At 35.1% G+C, this 24076-nt stretch overlaps 1 protein-coding gene across 4 annotated transcripts in view; it reads right to left on the bottom strand.

Annotated features, from left to right (window-relative positions):
* Nucleotides 1-11494: 11494 nt before the first annotated feature.
* The window catches only part of LOC120347482 (APOBEC1 complementation factor-like), a 36132-nt gene continuing 23550 nt past the window's right edge, over nt 11495-24076 (bottom strand). For 3 of the 4 annotated variants that reach the window (XM_039417481.2, XM_039417482.2, XM_078117896.1), the window contains 6 exons: nt 22593-22783; nt 21705-22100; nt 18849-18903; nt 17982-18101; nt 16147-16251; nt 11495-15643 (listed from right to left, as the gene is read on the bottom strand). In XM_039417481.2, the coding sequence (XP_039273415.2) occupies nt 15227-15643; nt 16147-16251; nt 17982-18101; nt 18849-18903; nt 21705-22100; nt 22593-22783 (1284 nt within the window). In that variant the 3' untranslated portion in view covers nt 11495-15226. Of the gene's footprint in view, nt 15644-16146; nt 16252-17981; nt 18102-18848; nt 18904-21646; nt 22101-22592; nt 22784-24076 lie in introns of all 4 variants that reach the window. The other variant, XM_039417484.2, reaches the window with a different exon arrangement.

Raw genomic sequence — 24076 nt, 5'->3', positions numbered from 1 at the left:
TACCACGAAAGCAACAAATAATTTACAAATTTTTTACTAGCCTAATTCCACATTCTTATGCTATTTTTAAACTCATTTCGCACATGGTAATATTATAAAAATTGTAATTCCACCACAATTAACGGTACATCCTGTACGTTATGCATAGACTGTCGTATTATGCTTTCAACAGCTAGCAAACGAAGTACAGGAAATCTGAACTAGTATTGCGCATTCTCTGCAAACAAAGATGTAGACTAGCTATGCATGTCATCTCTATCGCAGAATTAACTATTAAATTGTTCGGAATTAAAAATATCCGATTCTAGTTATAGTGAATCCTATTAGCAACGAATCTTTATTAGTATTTTCCCTTTCCTTTCTATGATTGACCTTCAAACTCTTTTTTGATGTATTGTCAGTGTCACAGTCAGTCTGTTATCTCCAAAGCAGTAATCGTTGGATTATAGGTTAATGTAAATTAATATCAAATCTTATGGTGCTTCTAATTTTATTTATTATTTATTTTTAAAGCAGGTTCTTCTTCATTTATAACATTCGTACATTGTTTATCTGGAGCTGTCGAAGTATGTGCACCAAGATGGCGCACAACCTGAGAATAGTATGTGTACCCGGTTAAGGATCAGGTTGTGCGCCATCTTAGTGCACATACTTCGGGAGTACCGTTTATTTGCCCTCGGTACACCACACTGTCTTCCCTGTACGATATCACGTACCACCTTCCATTGTGTTTCCAGTTATTCCTCTTTTCTACCCCCATAGTTCCCTTCTTAAACCTAATATATAATTCAATTGTCAGCTTGTCAAAAGGCCTTTTCGAGGTAAAGGCGATGAACAAGACATAATACAAAATAGAAGTGCAGATCATGAAAACTTGAAAGCAGCTAAGATCTGAAATTATACCAATGGCCTCTTTGAATACCGAAATTGTATTCAATTCTGAAATATTACGACGGGGTCTTTACTGCCTCGATGTATATAGTTCTTATACGATAGAAAAACTTCACTTTTAGTTTTCTAGATAATGCGTACTAATTATACTAAACGCATTATGCGCATAGAAATAGGTAATGGAAATTAGCCCCAAGAGTACCTTAATTAAACTAATTATCACTAATTACAATTCAGTTGATGATCAGGTTGAGCTGATGGTATTGGCTAGTTAATCCATCCGTATCGGGATCTTTTGTATAAATTCCTTGTCACTAATGCAAAAATGGGATGAATAATGATGCAAAACTATATTTATTTATTTAAAGATTTGGATTCAAAAAAATGAAATACTCAAATAATTTGCTCATCGCTTAGTCGTCTTTGACATTGTGTGTAATGAACTACTGTCAATTAGAATTTTAATGGAATACAAAAATAAACAAAAAGAAACAAATTATATTTATTTCAGATATCAAAATGAAATACTTCAATAAATTACTAAATGCTAACAATCTATGACGACGACTGTCTGCTATCATATGACTAATTGAATCTAAATCTTGACTGGAATTTATCTTCGTTTCACGACTTTTATCTCAGACTCTGCTCTCTATATTCATATAAACCCTTAACGGCGTGTGTGAACTTCTTACTATATCTTGGGAATGATTAGAATCTTGAGTGCAAAAAAGCACGGAGGTGCAACAATATATTTATTTAATAACAGCACAGATTTAGATTTGAAGAAAATAAAATACTCAAATAATTTAATTTATAATTTAATAAAATTAATAAAATTTGCTGAACGCTACTCGCGGCAAAGTGTGTTGCCTCATGCTATATCCAACGATTAGAATTTTAAGTCAATACAATACAAGAACGAATAAAGAAAACTATCTTCATTTAACCTTCAAATGAATTATACAATAATTTACTATACGCTAGCCATTTTTGACGTCGTATGTGACTGACTGTCTGCTTTTGTACGTGCACCTAGTTAGACTCTTAATTGAATGCAATACAAAACCGAAGGCACAAAATTATATTTCTTTAGGACATAGATTTAGATTTCAAAATAAAAATTCTCCAAGAGTGTATGAAATTCTAATCACGCTAAACGGCGTGTGTTACTAATAACTGCCTTAAATTTTAAATTCTAATAGAATCTTACTTCAAAAAATATTTCCTTTCACAACTCACGGTTCTGCGCTTTATATGCATATAATATGCTCTAAAGCTGAAGCAATCGACGCCTCTTTGTTTACGTTTGTCTAGATCAATCATATTACATCAATATTCGGCCTCATATTGAACATGTTTAAACACGAATATGCACAAAAATATGTACAAAAGAAATAATAATTCAAATGACTTTTTATGAAGGCTCTGCAGCACGACGGAAGCGCAAAGAGAATGATAAACGACTAGGGACGACTTTTTTGTTGTAATAAGTCCTCAAGACTCACGAATTACTGAAAACATGAATCCATCACTAAGACAGTTTGAGGAGTATCCGCACACAATAAAAGAACATGTTTCATCAATAAATCACTCGAAAGAAAGGAGTCTTATGTCACAATTGCAATATAAGAAAATCGAAATTGGGATCGAAAAAGGACAAGACGGAGACGATTCAAAATTTCCGTCTGAACCGATTCTAATAATTTACTATTTGATTCGAAATGCCAAGTCCTATAAACAAATGAAATGGGTTTAAATTCAACTGAATATACTAAAATATCAGCAAAAATTATGCAGGATAAAATAATACAATGTTCATATATATATTGAAATGTTTTTATAGCTGGTTCATTTACGTACCTAACATCCGCACAATGTATATCTGACCTCAATGTATCACACTGTCGTCCCTGAATGATACCACTGACTATTTGATACATTAAACAATTATTATTTCCATACTAGGTCGCGGTGACTGAGCATGTCGGCATCGTAAGATATTAGTGTGAGTACTGGTTGGCTCTCTAACTAGGAAAACGCATTATTTCATTCATTTTGCAAGAAATTGAGAAAATCGTTATGAGCTTCACCTAAAAGAAATCTAATGGCGCAGAAGCCAGAAAGCGTGGAAAGGTATAATTGCATAAGACAATATCGGAGTAAGAAAACGAATCGAATCAGTTCAGACGAATATCTTTCGGTATAGCAATTATATAAATGGAATTATATAAATGGAAATTCATACTTCGAATAAACAATAAGTATTCGGTATTTTGGACATTAATCAACATTCTACGAGCATTTAATATGAATGTTATATCATACTGTGTTTAAAAAAAGAATATACTATAATTATAAGAATTATACCATAAACTATACTTTTTCTAATGGTTCCATAAGGATTATTCAATAAATAAATAAATAACTTTGTGTGCTAAAAATAAACAAACATATAAAACATCAGAATAGTACTACATCGGGTGCATTATTCCAAGTAGTTCATATTTTCTCATTCATTTATTTCCATTTTGTCACACAAATTAAGTAGTTTATTTTCAATTAATTAGTATGAAAACACAAATTTTATATTCAGTACTACGTTATTACACATCATGCCTCGTTCTTGTATACTGTATAACAAAATTCTTTTCTTAACCTGTCTGGTTTTTTCTTGCTCTAATAGAGCTTCTAATTTTCATAATTAAATTTTTACACTTGTGTGTCGCTGCTCGATGACCAGCTTTGGTTCCCCGCGCCCTTCCTCAGTTACACTGTATTATTATCATTTTCTCGTAATATGTACTCGTGTGATATTTTCACTGGTTGGAAAAAATAAACTTAACTTGACTTTGTTATGACTTTGGAAAATTGCAGCATTATCCTCCAACCAAGTTATTCTGGTTGCATCCAAAACAACTATCGCTGCAAGAGTCCCCGTAAACGCGTCTCTATAATCCGCTTCCATACTGGTACGTGGCTGTTTCCGCGATTAGAACCATCAAACAAACGTTCGAAAGATTAAATTACAATCAAGTAATTTCCCTTTTAATCAATTTGATAGATGTGCACAGTTTGTGTGTTCGTGTAATAAAGTGATTTTAACAGCATATGGTTATTCGGAACACACTTATGGCGTGTTGAAATAATTTAAATTGAAATAATTAAATCCCTCAGTCAGAAAACGTTAATTCAGGACCTTGTGTGAGGCAATTGCCCCACCATTCTAAGTCGTGTCTAGTTATTGACAATTTTGGAAACATTCTGTTTATATGCGGTTTCACTCCTTCACTCCGAACACGGTTCTGCAGAAGCCACATGATAATAAAAAGCTCCAAGAGGACTGTAATATTTTCGGTTCGGCATTTTTGACAAGTTATCAACCCTGGGTACGCTGATGGATAGAAGGTGGTGTGTAGAATTATGTTCCGACTGATTTGGGTTCGTATTTTTTAAGTCATTTGGAATATATATAAGGAGAACATAACTTTTGTGCAGAGAGTCCTGGATTATTGAAAGGTACATAAAGGTACACGTTCAGGTATACATGAACGGAAGTTCAATTGTTAAATAAATTTTATCAAATCCCGTACAAGTGCTTGACAATTTTCTGTCTTTAGGGTCAGCCCATACATATCAGGAAAGGGTCGATGGTAAAATTCAGCAATGCTAACCTTCCATGTACGCTTTTATTTGCTAAGGCTGCAACACACGTACGGGACTGAAACAGATACCTCGGAAGCTTGCTTCATAAAATTGTAATTTAAGCTTGAGACCGTTGCTCCGTCTCGCATATCCATTACGGAAACATGCTACCGTTATCGATAACTTGCTAAAAGTGTTTTGGCCACATGCGATTACAATCCCGATCTTTTGTACAAAGTCGCCAGTCGCCACAAATGAAAAAATGTGATATTTGAGAAAAACAACCCCACCACGTCCTATAATACCAAATTGGTAATTATCCAGTTAGGGTTATGAATGATTTGTAATATCATTTCTAAACCCAAACCCTAACTGGATAATTACTCACTCTCCCATTACTTATCGATCTTAAGGTATTTGTCTGTTTGTTTGTGTGTCTGTTAGATACACGTGATATCTCACGAAAAAGAGGTTGAATCTGCTCCAAATTTTGCATGTGTATTCATCATAGTTCGGAACAGGAGCCTATCGATTTTGGATGGATTATGTCGTATTATTAGCGAATTATTAATTAATTAGTGATGGGACACACGGTGTCACTATGGAGTAAGACCACTGTTTTGGGGGATCCCTTAACCTCCGATCGAGAAGTCTTCGGTTTCAAACCGAATTCTAGTTTTAAGCCTTGGCTGTTTTTTTTGGCGACGGCTTTGTACAAAAGATTCCAGTTTTCGATATATTTCCGCCAGTGCCAGGGAAATTCCCCCCCAATACCCGAGTTATTCGTTTACTCAATAAAATACTGAATAATTTTTGAATACAAATCAGCAAATACATCCGAGTCGTCAAATAAAGTAATTTCTATTTACTCAGGGACATTAATCGGTAAATAACAAAGTTTTTTGTTGTTGTTATGTTTATGAATTTATTGCGAGGCTCCATAATCAATAGTCAATCTTTTCAGGGGCTTCGTACCACCAATAGTTTGAGGACCCCTGCTGTAGACTATTCAATGTACGACACCAAGGCGTCACCACTTTTGAATTTTAGGATGTCGTACTAATACAAGCGGTATTACTAAAACCTCATGTCATTCTGTATAACGTATTACGACTGCATTGCGCGGTCTGTAGGTGTTATGAGGAAGTCTACATAATATGTCAAAGCGAAACAGACTTTAGACTTCCTACTCCTAGTGTGCAATTGTGATTACTAATGCGATACTATACATATGCGCATAACAGAAAAAGCACTATACATATGCAAGCGCTACAACTCGTCAAAAGGCCGTGTTTCGCCATATGATTGAGTCGTCTTATCCCCTTTTCTCTCTTATGGATAGATAGGAAATATTTTTCCGTCCTAATCCGGTTCATGCGATGACTTCCTAATAAATCATCAGTATTTCTTGTATTACTAGATTTTCTATCCAACAAATAAAGATATTTCAGATAAATTGACTGAAATCAAGGCCGAGCGCTCTCAGTCAGAGAATAGAATAATAACAATAGAATAATAACACAGAGTGAAATTTTAGGCAATCACGAAAGAGGCAAGAGGAGTTACTGATACTATAAAGAATTATAGCGCAGAACGGATAATTATTTGTTTGGTACACTGACAGTAAACGGGTGAGAGCTCATAGCGAACCGAGTTTGACGACTGATGACTTGTTTTTTAGAGGGGAGGAGTTAGAACTTGCTCCTATCCTATTCCTTATTCAAACGGAACCATACCGCACGCAACGGCTCACAACAAGATCCGAATGAAACTATCAACTGCAAACCAGCTTCCTTAGATATTTTAAACGACTTCTTTCCTGAATATGATTTTAATACGACGCTCATTCACCACGGCAACTGATATTTAACGATATGTTAGAAGCTGCTATTTTTGAAAGTACCGGAATATTTTTTGTTCGGCATTTGAATATGTTACACCCAGGTTTGGACGTAATCTATGATACCAGTACCCAAGTCCAACGTTGTCAAATAGTAATTTATGCACTGAACCTGATCACAAATTTTAAGAACTTTGCACGATCACCTTTTCCATATTGAATTAGTGTAATATTATATAACCTCAATCTTGTCTATGACCTCTTTGTTTTACAAAACCATTAACTTTGGGTGATAAAAATTGATTCATATACGGATTTCTCTGATTTTAGTTAGGGTTAGGAACTGAATTTCATGAAAATGTCTTTTGAGAATAAACTTTGGCACAGTTGATATCACGTTGGCGATTAGGATTACGTTAAGCAAGTCATACCATACCAAAGTGGCGCCAGTTGTGATTCCTCTCGTGTATGCGTTTATTTTCATAAATGCATTTTCATAGAACATCGGTTCTTCAAGTGTTTCATACGGATCCCAGGACTCTCCGAGAGAAACCCAGGCGAGCTATTTGTTTACTCATCTTTCCTCCAGCTATTTGTCTGTCTATTAGAATACTAACTTGGCTAATTTAGTAACTGTTCAAAAAAGTAATAAGGACATCAATAAAATTTGACAACGGCAACGTCAAAATGTGGCAACGAGGCAGTGATTCAAATATGACATCATGTATAAGTTCCAATAGTTAATTATTTTTTATAAATTTATTGTCGAGCTCAGTGAATATTAGCCAAACTCTTCACCGAATCCATAAAACTAACAGTTTGAGAACCCCTGTCATATACTTCAGTTCCTAACCCTAACTAAAATCACTGAGCTCACAACTCCAAAGTGCCACCTACAATTGTTAGCATGAACTTCAGACCAAACCCTTGAATGTGTATTGGCGGAAGTTTATTTCCTGACAAAGGAAGATGCATTTCCTGTCTTTACCTGATTTGTGTAATAGGCAAAAATCATTAAAATAGCATCGTATTTTGCTACTACTTGATACAATGATCGATTCGTTTGATTGGATGAAATCTGAGTGAGATATTTGAAGGATTCGCTTATGAAACTAACTATACTCCAATAAATACTTTGTGCAGTTGGATAAATTACATACTTTTTGTTCTTTGCTTTTTACCAACGAGTCTACTTCGACATGTCTATAACGCTTACTTCTCGCCACTAAACCGAATACCAAGTATGATTGAGTAAATTAGGGCCCGCGGGCCGGATTCAGACCACCAAAGGGTTTCATCCGGCTCACCTGTGCCTGTAAAAATTACGACTATAGTTTTTATGGGTAAAAATTTGCGTTGAAAATAACGAATTGTCTAAAATAAAATATAGACCGTAATTCCCCATGTATTATCTATACCTGAATATAATGCGCCACTTGGTACGCTAGCTGTCTGTTGTACATTAACTGTTACGCTCGTTATTTGTAAATGAACTGTTTTTATTCATAGTTTCACATTAAGTTTTGAGCACCCAGTCCATAAATCAAGTCTAATATCTGTAACTGGCCCACTCAGGAAGATAATTCCGAGCGCCCGTGGCTCGTTATATTCGTTTTCTTTCCGCCCAACGATACAAATATTAATATTAAAATACTGCTCAATTATAAATTATATTGTATTCAAATTTTTTTCGCAAATTTTCTTAAAAAAAAATCAAAAACACTCAGGCTACGAAAAAGTAATCGATATTATAGAACGAAAATATCGCCTAAACTTATCTGTATGTGATTATATAAAAAACAGCAACATATAGCCTCACCATTTTATCGAGTATTACTATGCACGATACAATTTCTCGTGAGGTTTCAAAGACACTTTACATATGCTTGCTTGCACTTTACATAGTTTCTGAGACCAAATTCACAAAAAGCCGTGGTATTGAACAACTAACACCTAAAACTTCTAACATCCTAGCAAACTCATCCGCGTGTAATGTTACACCAAACAGCAGCGTATAGCCGCACCTTTTCCTCGAGTAATACTGATTATTATATATAGAGCGCCCTTGGAGATGCAAACACATAACAATAGAACGAAACTAGCTCCTAAACTTTTTTGTATGAGATCATATGAGGCGACCCTGAAGTTTTAAATTTTTTTCAAAATTGCAAAGGAATTTATCGGTGCTATATATTGTTTGGGCCCTCACGGATGTATTAAAATGAGGTAAAAAACAACAAACCTGGTTAAAATATATTGAGAAACTGACTTTATAACAACATTTAAACTGTAAAGGAACTTTTTGGACACCCTGTATGCCTGTAAAACAGCAACGATTAGCCGATAATACTAACCAATTCTTAAATAATACTAGCCTAATACATTCATATCGCTCTTCACAAATTTAGTCACAATGCAATTCCATAGAAACAAAACGAAACCATATCGCTAAACCTCTATAAACGCTCTTCAACCAAACCAGCTGCTTCCTTTTGTGGCTTTCAAGAATTCTAAAAATCTTGTGAAATAAAACGAAATTTCATGTAACTTAATTGATATACTTTATCAAGCTTGCCTGTGGGAGTTCTGCATTTTTACTGTTTGAGTCGAAAGTGGCAAAGTTTATCTAGGGAATGTAATACATTAAAGGACTAAACTCAATCTCTCTATATCCATAATATGAAATGTAAGCTACTGTATATTAACACTCTATATCGGTCTATTTTACCACTATTTGTATTTATCAGGCTCAGCATTATGATTTCCTGCTAATGTGCTGAGATGCGCGTGCCCACAATTGAGTCACTCATATCAGGAAATCACGTGACTTATCGCATGAGTGAGTATAATATATGAGATTGAAGATTTTCTTACTGCCCATAACGACTTGGGATTTACATATTTATTCCGGGAGAGAGAGGAAAGTCGAAAAGACGGCTTAATCATATGGCGAACCACGGCTTCTCGTCTGGTTACCAGTTCATGTCTGGTGTGGAATCAGTTTGCCAGTTATTTGTTTTACGAAGCAAAGACGTGATGGCGAGGGAAGCTGTAGCCGACCAGCGGTTTCATGAACCACCCTACGTCGGCGCGAAGTCCAGTAATTATCTTGCACATAACTATCCCCACATGGGATTTGAACCTGCGAACCCACGCAGGGTAATCAGAGGTGCGATGGCGAGCGTATTCCTAACGCTTAGCACATTGTGCCCACATCGCCGAGGCGATTTGTGTCAAAAACTCTATTAAATGATGTTTTGTTATTCCGTACAAACAAATTTTAATGCCAACAGCGCGATTTTAAACTATTGAGAGCATTTTATTTGCTTGGGGATAACTTGCTTGGTGTGCTACTTTAAAAATTAGTTTAGCTTATTCACACTGGACTGAGGATTTGGACGTGGCTGATAACGAAGTTATAACTTGAAAATTTTTAAAATTAAAAATAGGTTTTTAGAGTGAGTGTCGCTGAAATATACACCTCATGAGTGGGTGAAGCAATTCGCGGTCCGAAATTTGCGATTGCCAAGTTAGATCGTGACAGCTAGCGCGTCCGACCTTAGACCGGAAAACGTAGGCTTTTGAGAGTCTTGAGGGAAGTCTAAAGAGCGTTTAAAGATACGAAGCCGATTCCCCCTCTTGTTACTTATTGATTATATTCGGTAAGTATGTTGATAGGTATTTGTCTGTCTGTCTGTCTGTATGTATGTCTGTCTGTTAGATGCACGCGATATCTCACGAAGGCAAGATTGATTCTGCTCCAGATTTTGCATGTGCATTCATCATATGTCGGACCAGAAGCCTATTGATTTTGAATGAATTATGTCGTATAATTAGCGAGTTATTAATTTTATGACAATATAAAAAATAAAAATAAATAATATTGTAAATAATGACGGCTTAGTGGTAGGACACAAGGTGTCACTATGGAGTAAGAGCGCTGTTTTGGGGATCCCCAAACTTTCGATCGATAAGTCTTCGGTCTCTAACCGATATTCTTGTTTATGCCTTTGTGCAAACCCTTGTCTGAGATATAAGTGTCCGAACACCTCCTAAAAAAACGTGGTATGGTACATTGTATATGTTGATCTACCCATGCTAAATTCATGCCCACTGGTGTGATTAATTGTCATTAACACTAACCGGTTCAGGCAAATTTTATATATTTTGACTCACTCTGGAACTATAGGGCTGGGCATTTCGAATCAAATAGTAAATTATACGAATCGGTTTAAACAGAAATTTGGAATCGCTCCCGTCTTGACTTGTATTTGGCGCACAAAGGCCGAGGTTGATTTCTCACGTATTGATGAAACATATTCTTCTTTGAACGCTCAGAAAATCGTCTAAGTGATGGATTCTACATTTTCAGTAATCTATTTGTTTGGAAGGCCCATCACAAAAAAGGCACATATAATTGAATATCTAATAAATATTCGAGATTCGATTCGATTTGAAAGAAATATTCTATTCTACTCTGAAATCATCAGGTATTCGAAATTCGCCATTAACACTAGTTTCACTTTTGACTCAAGACTGAACCATAAAGAAAAGTTAACATAATGACCCACAGTACAAGTAAGAATCTGAGTCACCTTGCAAGCCATTACGGTTAGTATGTCTACAATTTAACTTAATTTATCCAGCAAACGCGAATTCCTACCTTAATTTGCACGAATAAACGTAAGTTACACGCTTTTTAACCAAATGTTTCTTTATGCGCAAGAGGCTAAAGCCTAACTACCGAAGGGACGGACGTTTATTTAGCAAGGGCTGCATTCGGGATTTGTTTTCGCAAAGTGTATCAGTATAAAAAATGGTTGAATTTACCTAATTCCGTATCGTGTAGTTAGTTACCTTTAGTTAAATTGAATCTGTAAAAGATCCGAAAATAAAGATTTTTTAAGAAAGGGTAGGGAAAGATGACAGGGGAAAAAATACATAGTTTAGATATTTTAAATAAAGTTAAAAGACAAATCTGAAGTCTGTATTTAGTTATAAATTTTTTTTTACAACTTTCTCAAAGAGGAAGAGTAGTGCAAAATGCTTTGGCGGCCGCGGGTAGTAATTTTGCCCGTCCCTAACGTAACCTGTTGTAAATACAAAAACACATTTCAACCGTTTTATTTATTTACAATTAATTCACGCGCACACATATTGATTATTTCACACAATGATAAGGTATTGATAATTGCTTACAACTTATTGCTCATAATCGACATCGCGTCATTAATAATGACATCATAATTAGACAATTAATCATGTCACAATTTTGAATTGCTCTGAACGACAGAAAAATGAAACTTGGAAAATATAAAAAAGCCTTCCAGTTTTCAACGTAATATGTCCGAGAAAACTGTAAATTTAACTCGCATCCTCTAGTAAATTGGACACAATAAATGACTCATATTCTAGACTAAGGATGTAAAAAATCATCCAAAGATGTTAAATTTGCATGTTTTACTCTATATTTTAAAACCCTATTAGTCTCAGTAAAACTTTAATATAAAATCATTTGAATAAACTCTTCGAATAAAAAAATATCTTTAATTTAATTATTAAAATTTACCGAATTATCCCTTGGATTTTGAAAATTTTTGACAGATTTATTAGGTTCTAAGAAACCTAAAATTTTCGTTAAAAGAAATTGGAAAAGTCACAGAAATGGAACGTTTGGCAAAAAATAAAAAAAGCTACATTCAAAATAAAATAGCAAAAAATAAAAAATGTATGAAAGCATACAAAGAATATAGTTTCCTATACTATATAGATCAAAAATTACCACAACTGTCAGAATAAACATCAGCAAATATACCCAATATGCTGTAAGGCACATATATAGTACTAGTTGAAGCATTATAAAAGTAGTTTGTTTAATAAATATTCAAAATATTTATTACATCCTAGAACTGTTAAAAATAGGCATTATGAATTATTTTTAGTGACAAAGCCTTCTTATGAAAACTGATTTGCTATCTGCTAGGATTGGGCTTGTCTTCCAGGCATCGGTATCAGTATAGACAGATAGAAAATTGACGTTCAAGTCGAGATTTTTTAAAATCAAAGTCTAATATATCGTACAAATATATGTCAATTATTAGTGAATTTTATATTTGTACAAATTCCACACGGCAGTTTTTCTGCATCGCCCATTTTTGAAATAAGCAAAATACCTATATATTTCTGCAAAATTTAACGAGCATTTACATGTCATGAAGGCAAAAAGCATAAAGAATTCTGTTCAATTGATTAATTTTTATCATGATAAAATAAAAGGGGAATTTTTTTTGGAATTGACTAATTAAGAGCCATAGGATAAATATCATATCCGGAAATTTTAAAGTACACCGATTAATTCCGAATGTGTATAAATTCTTAATAAAGCCAAGGCATAATTGGGAATGACTAAGGAATAAGCACAAGCGAAATGATTTACAAAAACTGTTTAAAAATTTTAGATTATTGTTAAGTACAATATATAATTTCCACAGAGTCAGCGTGTTAAATTGGAAGTTTTTTAGAACAGCTAAATCAAATAATACAACACAACAAATTTTTGAAATATATAATATCGGTGGAAGCTCTCTACAATAAACTTGAAATATGCAAAAATTATCCATTTTTAAAAAGTATCAAATAATATAATACAACATATGAAATTTTCTGAAACTAAATTATCGGAATTGGGAGATCCTTAAAATAAACCTGAAATATGCGAAAATTATCGCTCAAATCAAGGCACTTATTGGCACACTAGATATTATGACCCACTGTTATCTAGCTAGAATATAATATTTAAAATGTTTAATAAGAGGCTATTCATTTTATAATTTCATCTATATATCGATTGACCTATCAGTCGATTAAGAATTCGTTAAATTCAGTTGGAATATAATGAAAGAGCCGTAGTCAGGGATTCCCAAGAGGGGAGGGAGGGGAAGTTTCTAATTGCCAAGTTAAACCACTAGTTACATTTCAAAAGAGACTCCGACTCTCGACACCAATCCCTCTGGCTATGCCCCTTTATAATGATAACATTCACAATGTTCCTGGAATTATCTAACAGAGAAGTTCGGATTATAGTTTCATTAGTTAAACAATGTTAACTAAGAAAGTCAAAAATTATATTTAAAAAAAATAAATAACCCACAATAACCCGTCTTTGGTCATATCTTCATAAAATAAACAAACATGCCTGTACTGGTTGCGTACAAGATCAATTGCAGTAGTACCGCTAAAAATTTATATGAAGCAAAATCATAAAGAGCGAATAAAAATAATCAAAATAAAACAAAATGATATGCCGTCACCAATGTAATGACTTAATCAATATGATAACGTCATGTACATAGCAAAGTTAAAAGTACGATACTAAAAATTAGCGAGAAATTAATAAAACATTGAAACAAAAAGCTAATATGCAGAATAGATCTGACAGCGTAATTTGTCTTTCATAGTAAACTGATGGTAATAATTGTACAGTGATATTTTGGCGCTTCGTTTCAGAGTAATAAAATATGTAATAAAAATTCGGTGTGAATCAGATTTTCCTGAATGAAATGAATGTGACAAAGTTGCGCTTCATTAGCCTATTGTAGATATGTATTTCCTAAATATTGACTATATTTGATATTGCTTTTATCGTTTTACATCTTTATTCCCTAAAAAGTTAAAGATAGAGAATTTCGAAACGGGGAAATAAATTTCCCAAATTATGAGAAAAATAGATGTTTCTGATACCTACCGTACCTTTATTTCACGTTTAATATATGTTTATTCTCTACGAAATTTTGAAAGCTGAAGATGCCAAAATTTGGCAAAAAAATATCACAGATAATGAGACAAAAATTGTATTTGCTATTTACAAAGCAAAAAAAAATAATAATCAATGTCTTTACAATCTATTACGATTAGAATCACACAAGCACCACATGTATTAAAAAACCATCTCAACCATTCACATATCCATGACTAGACTACTAGCTATGCCAATTTTACAATGCTCAAGTCGTTTAAGAAATGAACTATAGATGTTGATTTTGTTCAACTTACAAAGCTTTATTTGGGTTATGATATCCATGTATAAAATTAATTTTGGACAGCGTCTTAAACTTTGCTTTTCTCATTGCAAAGTTGGTCGTTCGCGAGAGAGATTTTTCGCAAAAACTATAACCAGTCTACAAGATGAGCGTGTTGGTCTTATAGTGTTAATGACCGATCCCACCGATACACAAAATATTCTAAGCGAACGAGATTTCACTCAAATATTTGCTTGAAAATCGATACACTCAGATCTTTCATTTTGAGCAAAAACTTGGAATATGGGCTACCATATAAATCGATGTTACCCTGGGTATGGCTGAAGGTGATTACAAATATTTTAAAAGCCAATATAGACAAAATAATCGACAACATCACCAAAATAACTCAATTAAAAAAATAATAATTATGCACACCCAAGCTACTTTTCACACAACGTACAAATGAAACATTTTTACTGGCATAAATATTAGTTATTGAAACAACATTTTTCATCTCAAAATTGGCAAAACTGCGCAAAGTACTTTTTAATCAATCTATCTGGAGCGACATGTCTCATTTATTGATAAATCTGTACTTATTAGGGGACAAGAAACGAAATAAGATAATATTGCGAATCAATAAACATTCAAATAAACCTGTACTATTGTTAATTATATATGAAAAAGTTCGATTTATTGTTACTGAAGTACATGTATAGCAAAGGCTTAGTTAGAAAGATTGTCCAAAAAAGGCTGTTTTATCACATAACTACTAAATGCCAGTAAATAAGTAACATTTTTCAAATTTTTTCAATTTTTGAACATTCAATTAGTAGGAGGAATAACCCTCGCCATGAGACGCATTGCCGTTGTATAAGCCGTTGACGTGAGGAACAAAACCATTGCTAAAGTGCTGACCTTCGCCGCCATATTGGGAATGCAAACCGTTGGTCGAAATAACAGGGGGAGGGCTACTATAAAACATGGTAGGTACATCAATTTGATTGCTAGAGTCTCCATTCCTTGCAGAAACAGGAATCTCTTGACGATTGATCATTTGAAGTACATACTCAGCAGCAATCTCTTTTGCCATCTCAAGGGAGGTAGACAATTTGGTAGGGGTGAACTGCCTGGGGCTGGATAGCTGGCGCTGCTGTTGCAAGGGTTGGTTGAGGCTGCTGATTGGTGGCGTATGCTGACCCTGCTGCTGCGACAATTGGCTGTTGGACAAGCCCGGTATTGACACCTGTGAAATAGAATTTATGATCAGGTACTTTGCATTTTCAGGTAATTGGTTCATTGACTTTCATGGTATTATTTAAATTTGACTCCAAGTAAAGAATTAACGTTGGAGAAACAAACTGTAGAGGTAGACGATCAAATCTCCATACATTCACACTTATAACAGTTTAAAACAACTACTTAATTAATTAAGAAACATTCTCTCAGCTAAGCATAACACCGGTCCGATGTTCGTAGGGATTTTGAATGCATACGCGTGGTTGACTATTTGGAAAGAAATCTTTCTGTTGGCATAATCCTATTACACCTTATACGTTGATAGTGGGTTGGGTTGAACTGTGAGATTGTTTACCACGGCGTGGACTTTTGGTGATAGTATAGAAAAATTCTCGAACGCCTTCGGCCCAAACGAAATAGTATGAATGTATAATAAAGCAGAGTTAAATGTCATAACCCCGTGCGTCTTAGAACTGAGCGAATAAGTAAAATTTGTATTACAAAACATACCCGGTAAATATAAAGTTGTTGGCCATTCGGTTGTTGGCCATCTACCGAGTGCAGTTTGTAATCCGGGATCCCCAAATGCTTCTTCTTGCACAATTCCTCCAACAACTGAAATAATGGATAAAAATACCAAATGTTGAAAATCAAAATATGCCAGTAAATATCGCTTGGTATTCATTTGTTTTAAATTGTTCATGCGACTCTTATCGCGCCGGTACACTCAAAGAGGGCCCCTACAATTGCCCGCTAATAACTAACAATGAAAAGCTACTCTAGTTTTTTGGGAGTGGGGAGGAGGGGGTTAATATACAAGTGATTGTAAGAACAGCAAAGCCAAAGCTTGGAACGTTGGAAAAGCATGTAGTGAATTCCGTGGCAGCAAAATTACTTATTATATCTCCATATGTTCAAGCGGAATTGAGACACATGCCAACATTCCCTCCAAGAGCTTGCTTAGTTGCGCAGAATATAAGGCCATGTCAGCTCCAAAAAAGGTCTGCGTGGAAAGTTAGAAAAAATAGAAAAGAACACAACATTTTGAACAAACACAGAATTGTCAATACTTATGCAGTGCACGGCAGAACAAAATTACTGCGCGGAGATTTTCGGCCATCTGCGCGGTCGCACAGCTGCGCAGCTTAGAGGGAACGTTGGACACAACCATTTAGTATTGGATACGGCGATTCGCAACCATATACTAACTAGAGCATTTAGTGTTCGAGGGTATTATGAAAATAAATTATAAATTTAATGAATTTTATTCCAATACAAATAACGAGATTCATGAACCTTATTCCTCAGCGAGAAACCTTTTAGAATCTACCCCCCCCCCCCCCCTCAAAAATTCCTAGCTAACAATGGGTTACAACAAATAACATATGAGACGAAAATATGGTATATTCAAAAAACACGTTGAAAATACGTGGATGGACCTTGGATATCCAGAATGAACAAAATGTAAATAACCAAAGTAAGGCGGGTGAGATCAAGTCTAATGATTTTTTTTGTTTTTAATTAGCTTCCCGACCCTCGAAAAATTGTCTACGCCCCCGTCAAGAACTACTGTTCTAAATGATAATGAAATAGAAATATTGGAGTTGAATTTAGAGTTGCCATACAAGATTTCTATTTAAGCTATTATAAATTTACTCAGAATTTTTTATATTCTCAAAATTCAAGTTTTAACATAAATATATATATTTGAAATTGTGATCAAGTTTCAGCTGTATCGTCGGGCTTGAGATAGATTGTATAGCCTCAGAATTGAGTTCAATAATGTGAATTAATTTGGGAACCTAAACCGTCAGTTTGAGTAAAATAATTTTACTATTTTATCGCATCTTTAGAATGATTTTTTCGTTGTCGTTTTTAATTGAAGAATATATTACACAACCAAGCAATCTACTATTTATTATTAAACACGTCGAAGCGGGGGCGCAGTTCTTTCCACTGCATGGCGGCTCCTGCCACAAACGAACCAAGGCGTCTCTTGCCATGGTTTTATGGCGCTATTACCGGTAAATTCACAAAGTCATGTACCAGATTTTAGTTTATCATGCGGAATTATATCTACTTAAACCTGAAACCTAACCTTAAATCAATCAAAACTGTATCCATAAGTAAAATGTTATAACTAATCCAAAACCTCACGCCATTGATTTGTAGCAGCTAAAGAGTCAGCAGCCGTGGTTTGACCATAGCGGCCATGGTTTGGAAATCACGCCATAGTTTTGCGGCGGATTCAGACGCCACAAAATACTTTAGAATGCACTTGTTAAAGCGGGAAGTTAGAAGGAAGCCTAGTCTCAGCAGAAGAGGGCAAACGGAGAATAACCTACCTGAACTGACGACTTCCGTTGCTGGTTGTTGTGCTTGATGGACTGGGGACTGATAGGGATGAGCTCCATATCGGGCAGTAAGTCGTATTTCACGTCCCGCCCCACTGACTCCGAGACTCCCTGAAATAAAAACAAAAAATTAAACTTTTGATGAGATTTCGTACAAAAGAATATTTAAAAACAAGATAGTTATGCTCAAATATATGGACACGTAGCGCCACCTAATTTTGATGACGTCATAGCAAAAAATAAAAGTAATAGCCTTCTGGAGAAAAATCCCATCTTTAACCACTAAAAATTTCAAAGCAACTGGTCCAGTTATCAAAGAGAAAAGCGATTTCTTCAAAACGTGTCGATGATCAAGAACAACAAGAACAACTTCACAACAAAACGATCGTTATGACACTAAACGTGTCCAAAAATATCGATGTGTGTCTATACAGGGAACTATTCAAATGATTGATTTTTTGTTCAGAATCAAAATTGGGCACTCACAGTATGATATATATATTTATATATGAAGAGGTTCAAATAATTTTAATTTTTAGAAATCACAGTAAACATTATTGACTTTCATTAACAGCTCATCATTCAGTTCACTTGGGAGACAAATAAACAAACGTTGGTGCTGGCGAGCAAAATAATTTCAATTATCAGGTAATGCTTAATGCAGTGTCTGCGGCATTTAAATGGCCCTTTCAAATGATATTTCTTTGCTACGTCGGACGACGCCATATGTCTCTGCGACGTAGGAGCTTTTGCTAAGTATGTCGACGTTTATTTTTTATTCTATTTCATGCACTATTAAACTCCTGGAACGCAGAGCTTAAAATAAATAAAACTTTTCTTAATACTTATGTCAATTACCTGCGGTGGAGGGGGATGCCACAGAGGTTGTCTTCGGTAGTACATCATCCCGTATCTGAGGAAAACAATTATTCGTCTAAATTATGTGAAGTAGCGCGATGATTTATATGTAGACTGGCATTTAAAATAATGAAGCTGTATTGGAACTGCTAGCATATTTTGTCCAAGTCTTACATTTAGGTGGCTTCTCCTGTAGGTCTATATAATCCTAAAAGAATCTTGATAGGGAGTGAGGAGAACGCTACTTCTTTACTATAAGAGTAAATAAGCTTTCACCAAACCCTAAATACATGGTTAGGATAATTTGGTTTTATTATACTTCTCTTTAATTTCATGTATGCTGCTTTATAAATATATGACTTTTTGAGCAACCAGTCAAAAATTCACGACACTCTCCAAGCGGGCATTTACATTTTTATTGTGATATAACAAAATTTCTTAAAATGCAAAATTTCAAATTGTGTCTATCGACCTCGAAAGTGCGAGATAATCTATGAATAAAAGATAGTTCGAAACCAAACGAGGTGCCACCGAAGTCAAATTACTCCTACATTTCACTTTTTTCTCTCAATTTGAAAATTGAAAATTCCAAATACTCATTGAGGCTAAAGTTACAAACAATAACTCAAAATAGATTCCCTTGCATTCCAAATAAAAAAAAACATTAAAGCTAAACTATACAGGAAATATACATAGGCTACTACTACATTTATTGTGACCTAGATTAGATTACGTCAGCCAAAGCCTTAATAAATTATGAATTACCCAGAACAGGGAATTACCCGTGGGGAATTACCCGTTTTAAATTACCCCTGTGTTGGTGGAAGCAAATGGCGTAATTACCAGTATGAGTTAACAAAATAACGTAAAAGCGTAATTATAAGGTAATAACGTAATAATTTGCAATTTAAACGTCGAATTAAAAGTAATATTAACAATATAATTATGTAGAAACGAAAAATTGATGTTTTTTATTAGAACGACACAAAACAACACGATAAAATATCGATACCTTTGTATAAGTTGACCCATTATGACGTCCCAATACTTTCATATAAATGTCATCTGCTGAGTGCATATTTGTATTATTGTGATCTTTCATAGATTAGAATAAAAGCTTTGCAAACCAAATTTTTATCGAGTTTTCGGATAAAAAAGTTTGGGTAAGGACAGATTTTTGCTTATATATTAAAATTTTATATTTTAAACGCGAATTAAATTGAAAAAATGGGTAACTAGCAAACGAATTATGTTATTCGTATTAGCTTTTTAAGTTGAATAGAATGTTCGACAAATTATTTGAATCCAAATTATATAATGTTCTTATAAAACGCTGAATGAGCAAAATTAAACACCCGATTGACATATGTGGGAATGAAAATTTGGAGGGAAATAAAAAAAATGCAATTATGAGACCAAATACGTTCTTAGCCAGTATCTCTCCATGCGTAAGTCATGCAGATGCGTCTGAACGTTGGAATTGTATGTTATGCGAAGTATTAATAGATTACGGTAATACATGGACATGCGATAGAAATCGGTACGGTGAAAAGCTTCGCTTAATAATGGAATTTCGATTATGGATTAAATATTCTCGGCGCTACGGATTAGTCTTTTTATTCGTTTATAATTTATTGTTAGCATAGTAATTGTTCTTAACGTTTGGTTATTAGCACTACCCAGTCAGATTTGTAAATTAAACATCTCAACAATCAGAGCAAAATGAACAAATTTTAGACAGAATGATACACCTGATTGATTTTGGCTATGCTTCAGTTACTTTTGAAAACCAAAACGAAATTCTATTTTTACTGTTTGTATATTAGTATGAACAAACTATCAAGCATTTGGTCTAATAAAGGAAAATTTAATTCAAAATAATTGTAAAGGTCAGTTCTGTTGACATTTTGTCTGATTGCTGAGAAAAACACAGATAACTAAATATATTTTGAATCATTTGTAATTGTAATGCACATTTAATTGTGCAGATGTATAATACCGAAGAAAACTGGTTGAAGGTGTGTAATGCAAGGTAAGCTAATAAACAGAATCAAACACAGAAAAGAAGACGAGGATGATAAGGATTAAAAGAGATTTCGGGATGAAAATAATAGGGAAGTTGGCAAAGATGATGAGGACGGGGATGGTGGAGAATGGGAGAATGAGGGCGTATTGAGGTTGAAAAACGAGAATGCTGAAAAGGAAGAGATGGAGGGGAGAACGATGGAAAAAAATTGGAAAAACTGGGAAAATGGAAGGAATGCAAAAAATGAAGAGAATGATGAAGCTTTAAAGGACAAGAGATGACCAGGCTGAGAAAACGAAAAAATGACGATAAGGCGGGTGATATAAATGAATGAGGTATATCAATGAGAGAACGATTCTGAGAAAAAGGGATGAGGAGGTTGGCAAAAATGAAGAGAATTAGGAAATGGGAAGGATGAGGGAGATGAAAATGAGAATGAGGCTGACGAATTTAATAAAAAATAAAGATCTTGCGGAGAATGGAGAGTATGATGACAATTCGAAGAAGCACGAGAAGAATAAAAAGAAGATGGGAAGAGTGAAAGATTAGTGAGAAGAATCATGATTGAGAGGATTAATGTGATGCGGAGGATGATGGAGGTCGAGAGGGTTAAACAGGTGAGGAGATTGAATAGGGTGAGAGAGATAAAATGATGAGGAGAATGCAGAGAATTAGAAAAAGGGGATATGATTAGAATTAAAAGAAAGATCAGGTTTTGTTTTCTTCAGTATTATACGAATGATTTATTGAGATTCGTTGAGTAATTGCACACCTGATGTTGCAAAACATCCCCACCAAGCAATGTCACATCGGGGGAAGAAGTCGCATACCCGCGCCCGAAGTATCCACGTTGCTGCATTGTTCTTGCACCCGCCACTCCTCTTGCACGACCTCTACCGGCGACCCCACGACCCACGCCAACGCCACCAGGAATGCCTGACGTTGCGCCCGGAATTCCAAGCGGTACCCCAGCGGCACCGATTTGTGGCACAGTGCCTATTTGAATCGGACGCCCTGGAATTGTAGTTGGAATACGTTGCGCTACTTGCATCCCTGGCATGCCTGGCGTGGCGCCGTAAGGGTAATATATGGTGCCAGGATATGTTTGATATGCCAGCGAAGCAGCAGTTGCCGGATCTAGAGCTTGAACGTAAGGATAAGCTGCCGCAGGTGTTAACTGCTCTTCGACTTCTGTGAGTGCTTGGCGGTTTGAAGCACGCGTATATCTAAAAAAAAATAAATGACATTTAGATGGCAGCTTCAATATATTAGTCGTGTATGACTGAACCCATATCTGCCTTTGACCCAAATATGTTGAATTAGTTAGACTTAAACTAGAGCTTTTCAATATTAGACAACTTAGTGCTGTGGTATTAAATCTTGTCCGGGGAAAATATTTAGACAAATATTAGAAATCTAAATGAATAGATAATGAACGAAAAAAAATAAAACAAAAACAAATTGTAGCGGTGGATAGTTCAATTACAAACATTTTCACCCTTCTCGTAGTGAATCTAATGCTTGTTATGATTGTATGATGAATACCGAATTTGCCAAAACAATTCAAAAATGCATTGCTCTGTGTGGTGTTTTCACACCATCTCTCTGGACAATCAGCTACTGAGACGAAAGAAGTAGGACCATATTAGATGCAACGTTACGGATTATTTCAATTTTGTCGCCGTATATTTTAGACCAGTCAACCACGTATTAATTACCTGACATATGTCTCCCTGTCAACTGGTTTAGCCAACGATATCTCCATTGGCGCTCCGTCAAGCAGGTGCCCTTGTAATGCTCGCATGCTTTTTAATGCGTTTTCACGAGTGTTAAAATGGATGAATGCGTAATCTCGGATCTTCTTCACGCGTTCAATTGCACCTGGTGCCGGGATTACTTCTTTGAAAACCTAGAAATCGAATAATAGTCGATAATAGGTTAGCTTATTATACCTAGTCATATCTGAAAAAAAAAAATGGCTAACTATTCTCATAGATTGGAGCCGTGTCGCCGGACGACTGGCCGTGGTTTGCCTAATTATAGAGTCGTCTTATCGGCTTTCCTCTTCCCAATGATAAATATGAAAATCTTATCCTATCTTCATAGATGCCGATTTGGATGGGAGTCAGTTTCAACAAGTATGCTGAGCAAACTAAGTAGTTTTCGATCGGATACTGATAGTCGCATCATAGATCCTTGTTCTAGAATCTAGAATCAAGAAACCTCAGTTCCATGTTTCCCAATCGGGAAGAAATTCCCCGTTGTTATGGGCGGGAGGGGTATTGCTTTGTATTTGTTGTAGTACTAATATTAGTGATATTTATTAAATCCTTATTATTACTTATCGATCTTAAGATCGGTAAGTATATTGATAGGTATTTGTCTGTATGTATGTCTGTCTGTATGTATGTCTGTCTGTATGTATGTCTGTCTGTATGTATGTCTGTCTGTATGTATGTCTGTCTGTGTGTCTGTTAGATGCACGCGATATCTCACGAAAGCGAGATTGAATCTGCTCCAGATTTTGCATGTGCATTCATCTTATCTCGGACCAGTAGCCTATTGATTTTGGGCGAATTATGTCGTATAATTAGCGAGTTATCAATCAATTATTGATATAGTGATCTAGATTTTTGTAAAGCGAGAGAATTTTGAAACCCGCCGAGTGTGTGTGTGCGATGCGCAGTGCGCAAGTTACAAGAGCGGATGAATCGAAACTGCAGTTTCTGTTTTGGGGGATCCCCTAACTATAGATCGATAAGTCTTCGGTTTCCAACCGATATTCTCGTTATTCTCCTTTATTTATGTTCGCATTAAAAACAACATGAATCGCACAAAAGCGGTAGTTCGAAATGAACATAAACCTATCCCAGGATTTTTTAAGATTTAAGATTTAACAATTAAAGTAGTTTTTATGCATGGCGAGGGACGCATAAAAAGTTCCAACATAGGTAATGGGACGAATTTAACGAAAAATGTAGGAGACTACTGCCTTAATGTCTACAAGACTGAAAATGTTAACCCATCAGCAGATCATTCTAGACTCCAAAACTGAGGAAGACTCTCAGAATTCACAATAATGAAAAATGTATTTAAACACGTAGAAACACTTTAATGTGGAACTGGGCAAATCACAAGAGCAAATGTCTAAGTCAGTACAATTCAGGGATAGTGTTTCCTCATGAATGCGGCAAATGAACTA

The sequence above is a fragment of the Styela clava genome, chromosome 11 (assembly GCF_964204865.1).
Source record: "Styela clava chromosome 11, kaStyClav1.hap1.2, whole genome shotgun sequence".
In the NCBI taxonomy this organism is placed as follows: Eukaryota; Metazoa; Chordata; class Ascidiacea; order Stolidobranchia; family Styelidae; genus Styela; species Styela clava.
Note: the sequence above shows the minus strand (reverse complement) of the source record. Positions and strands in the feature narration are given on the sequence as shown.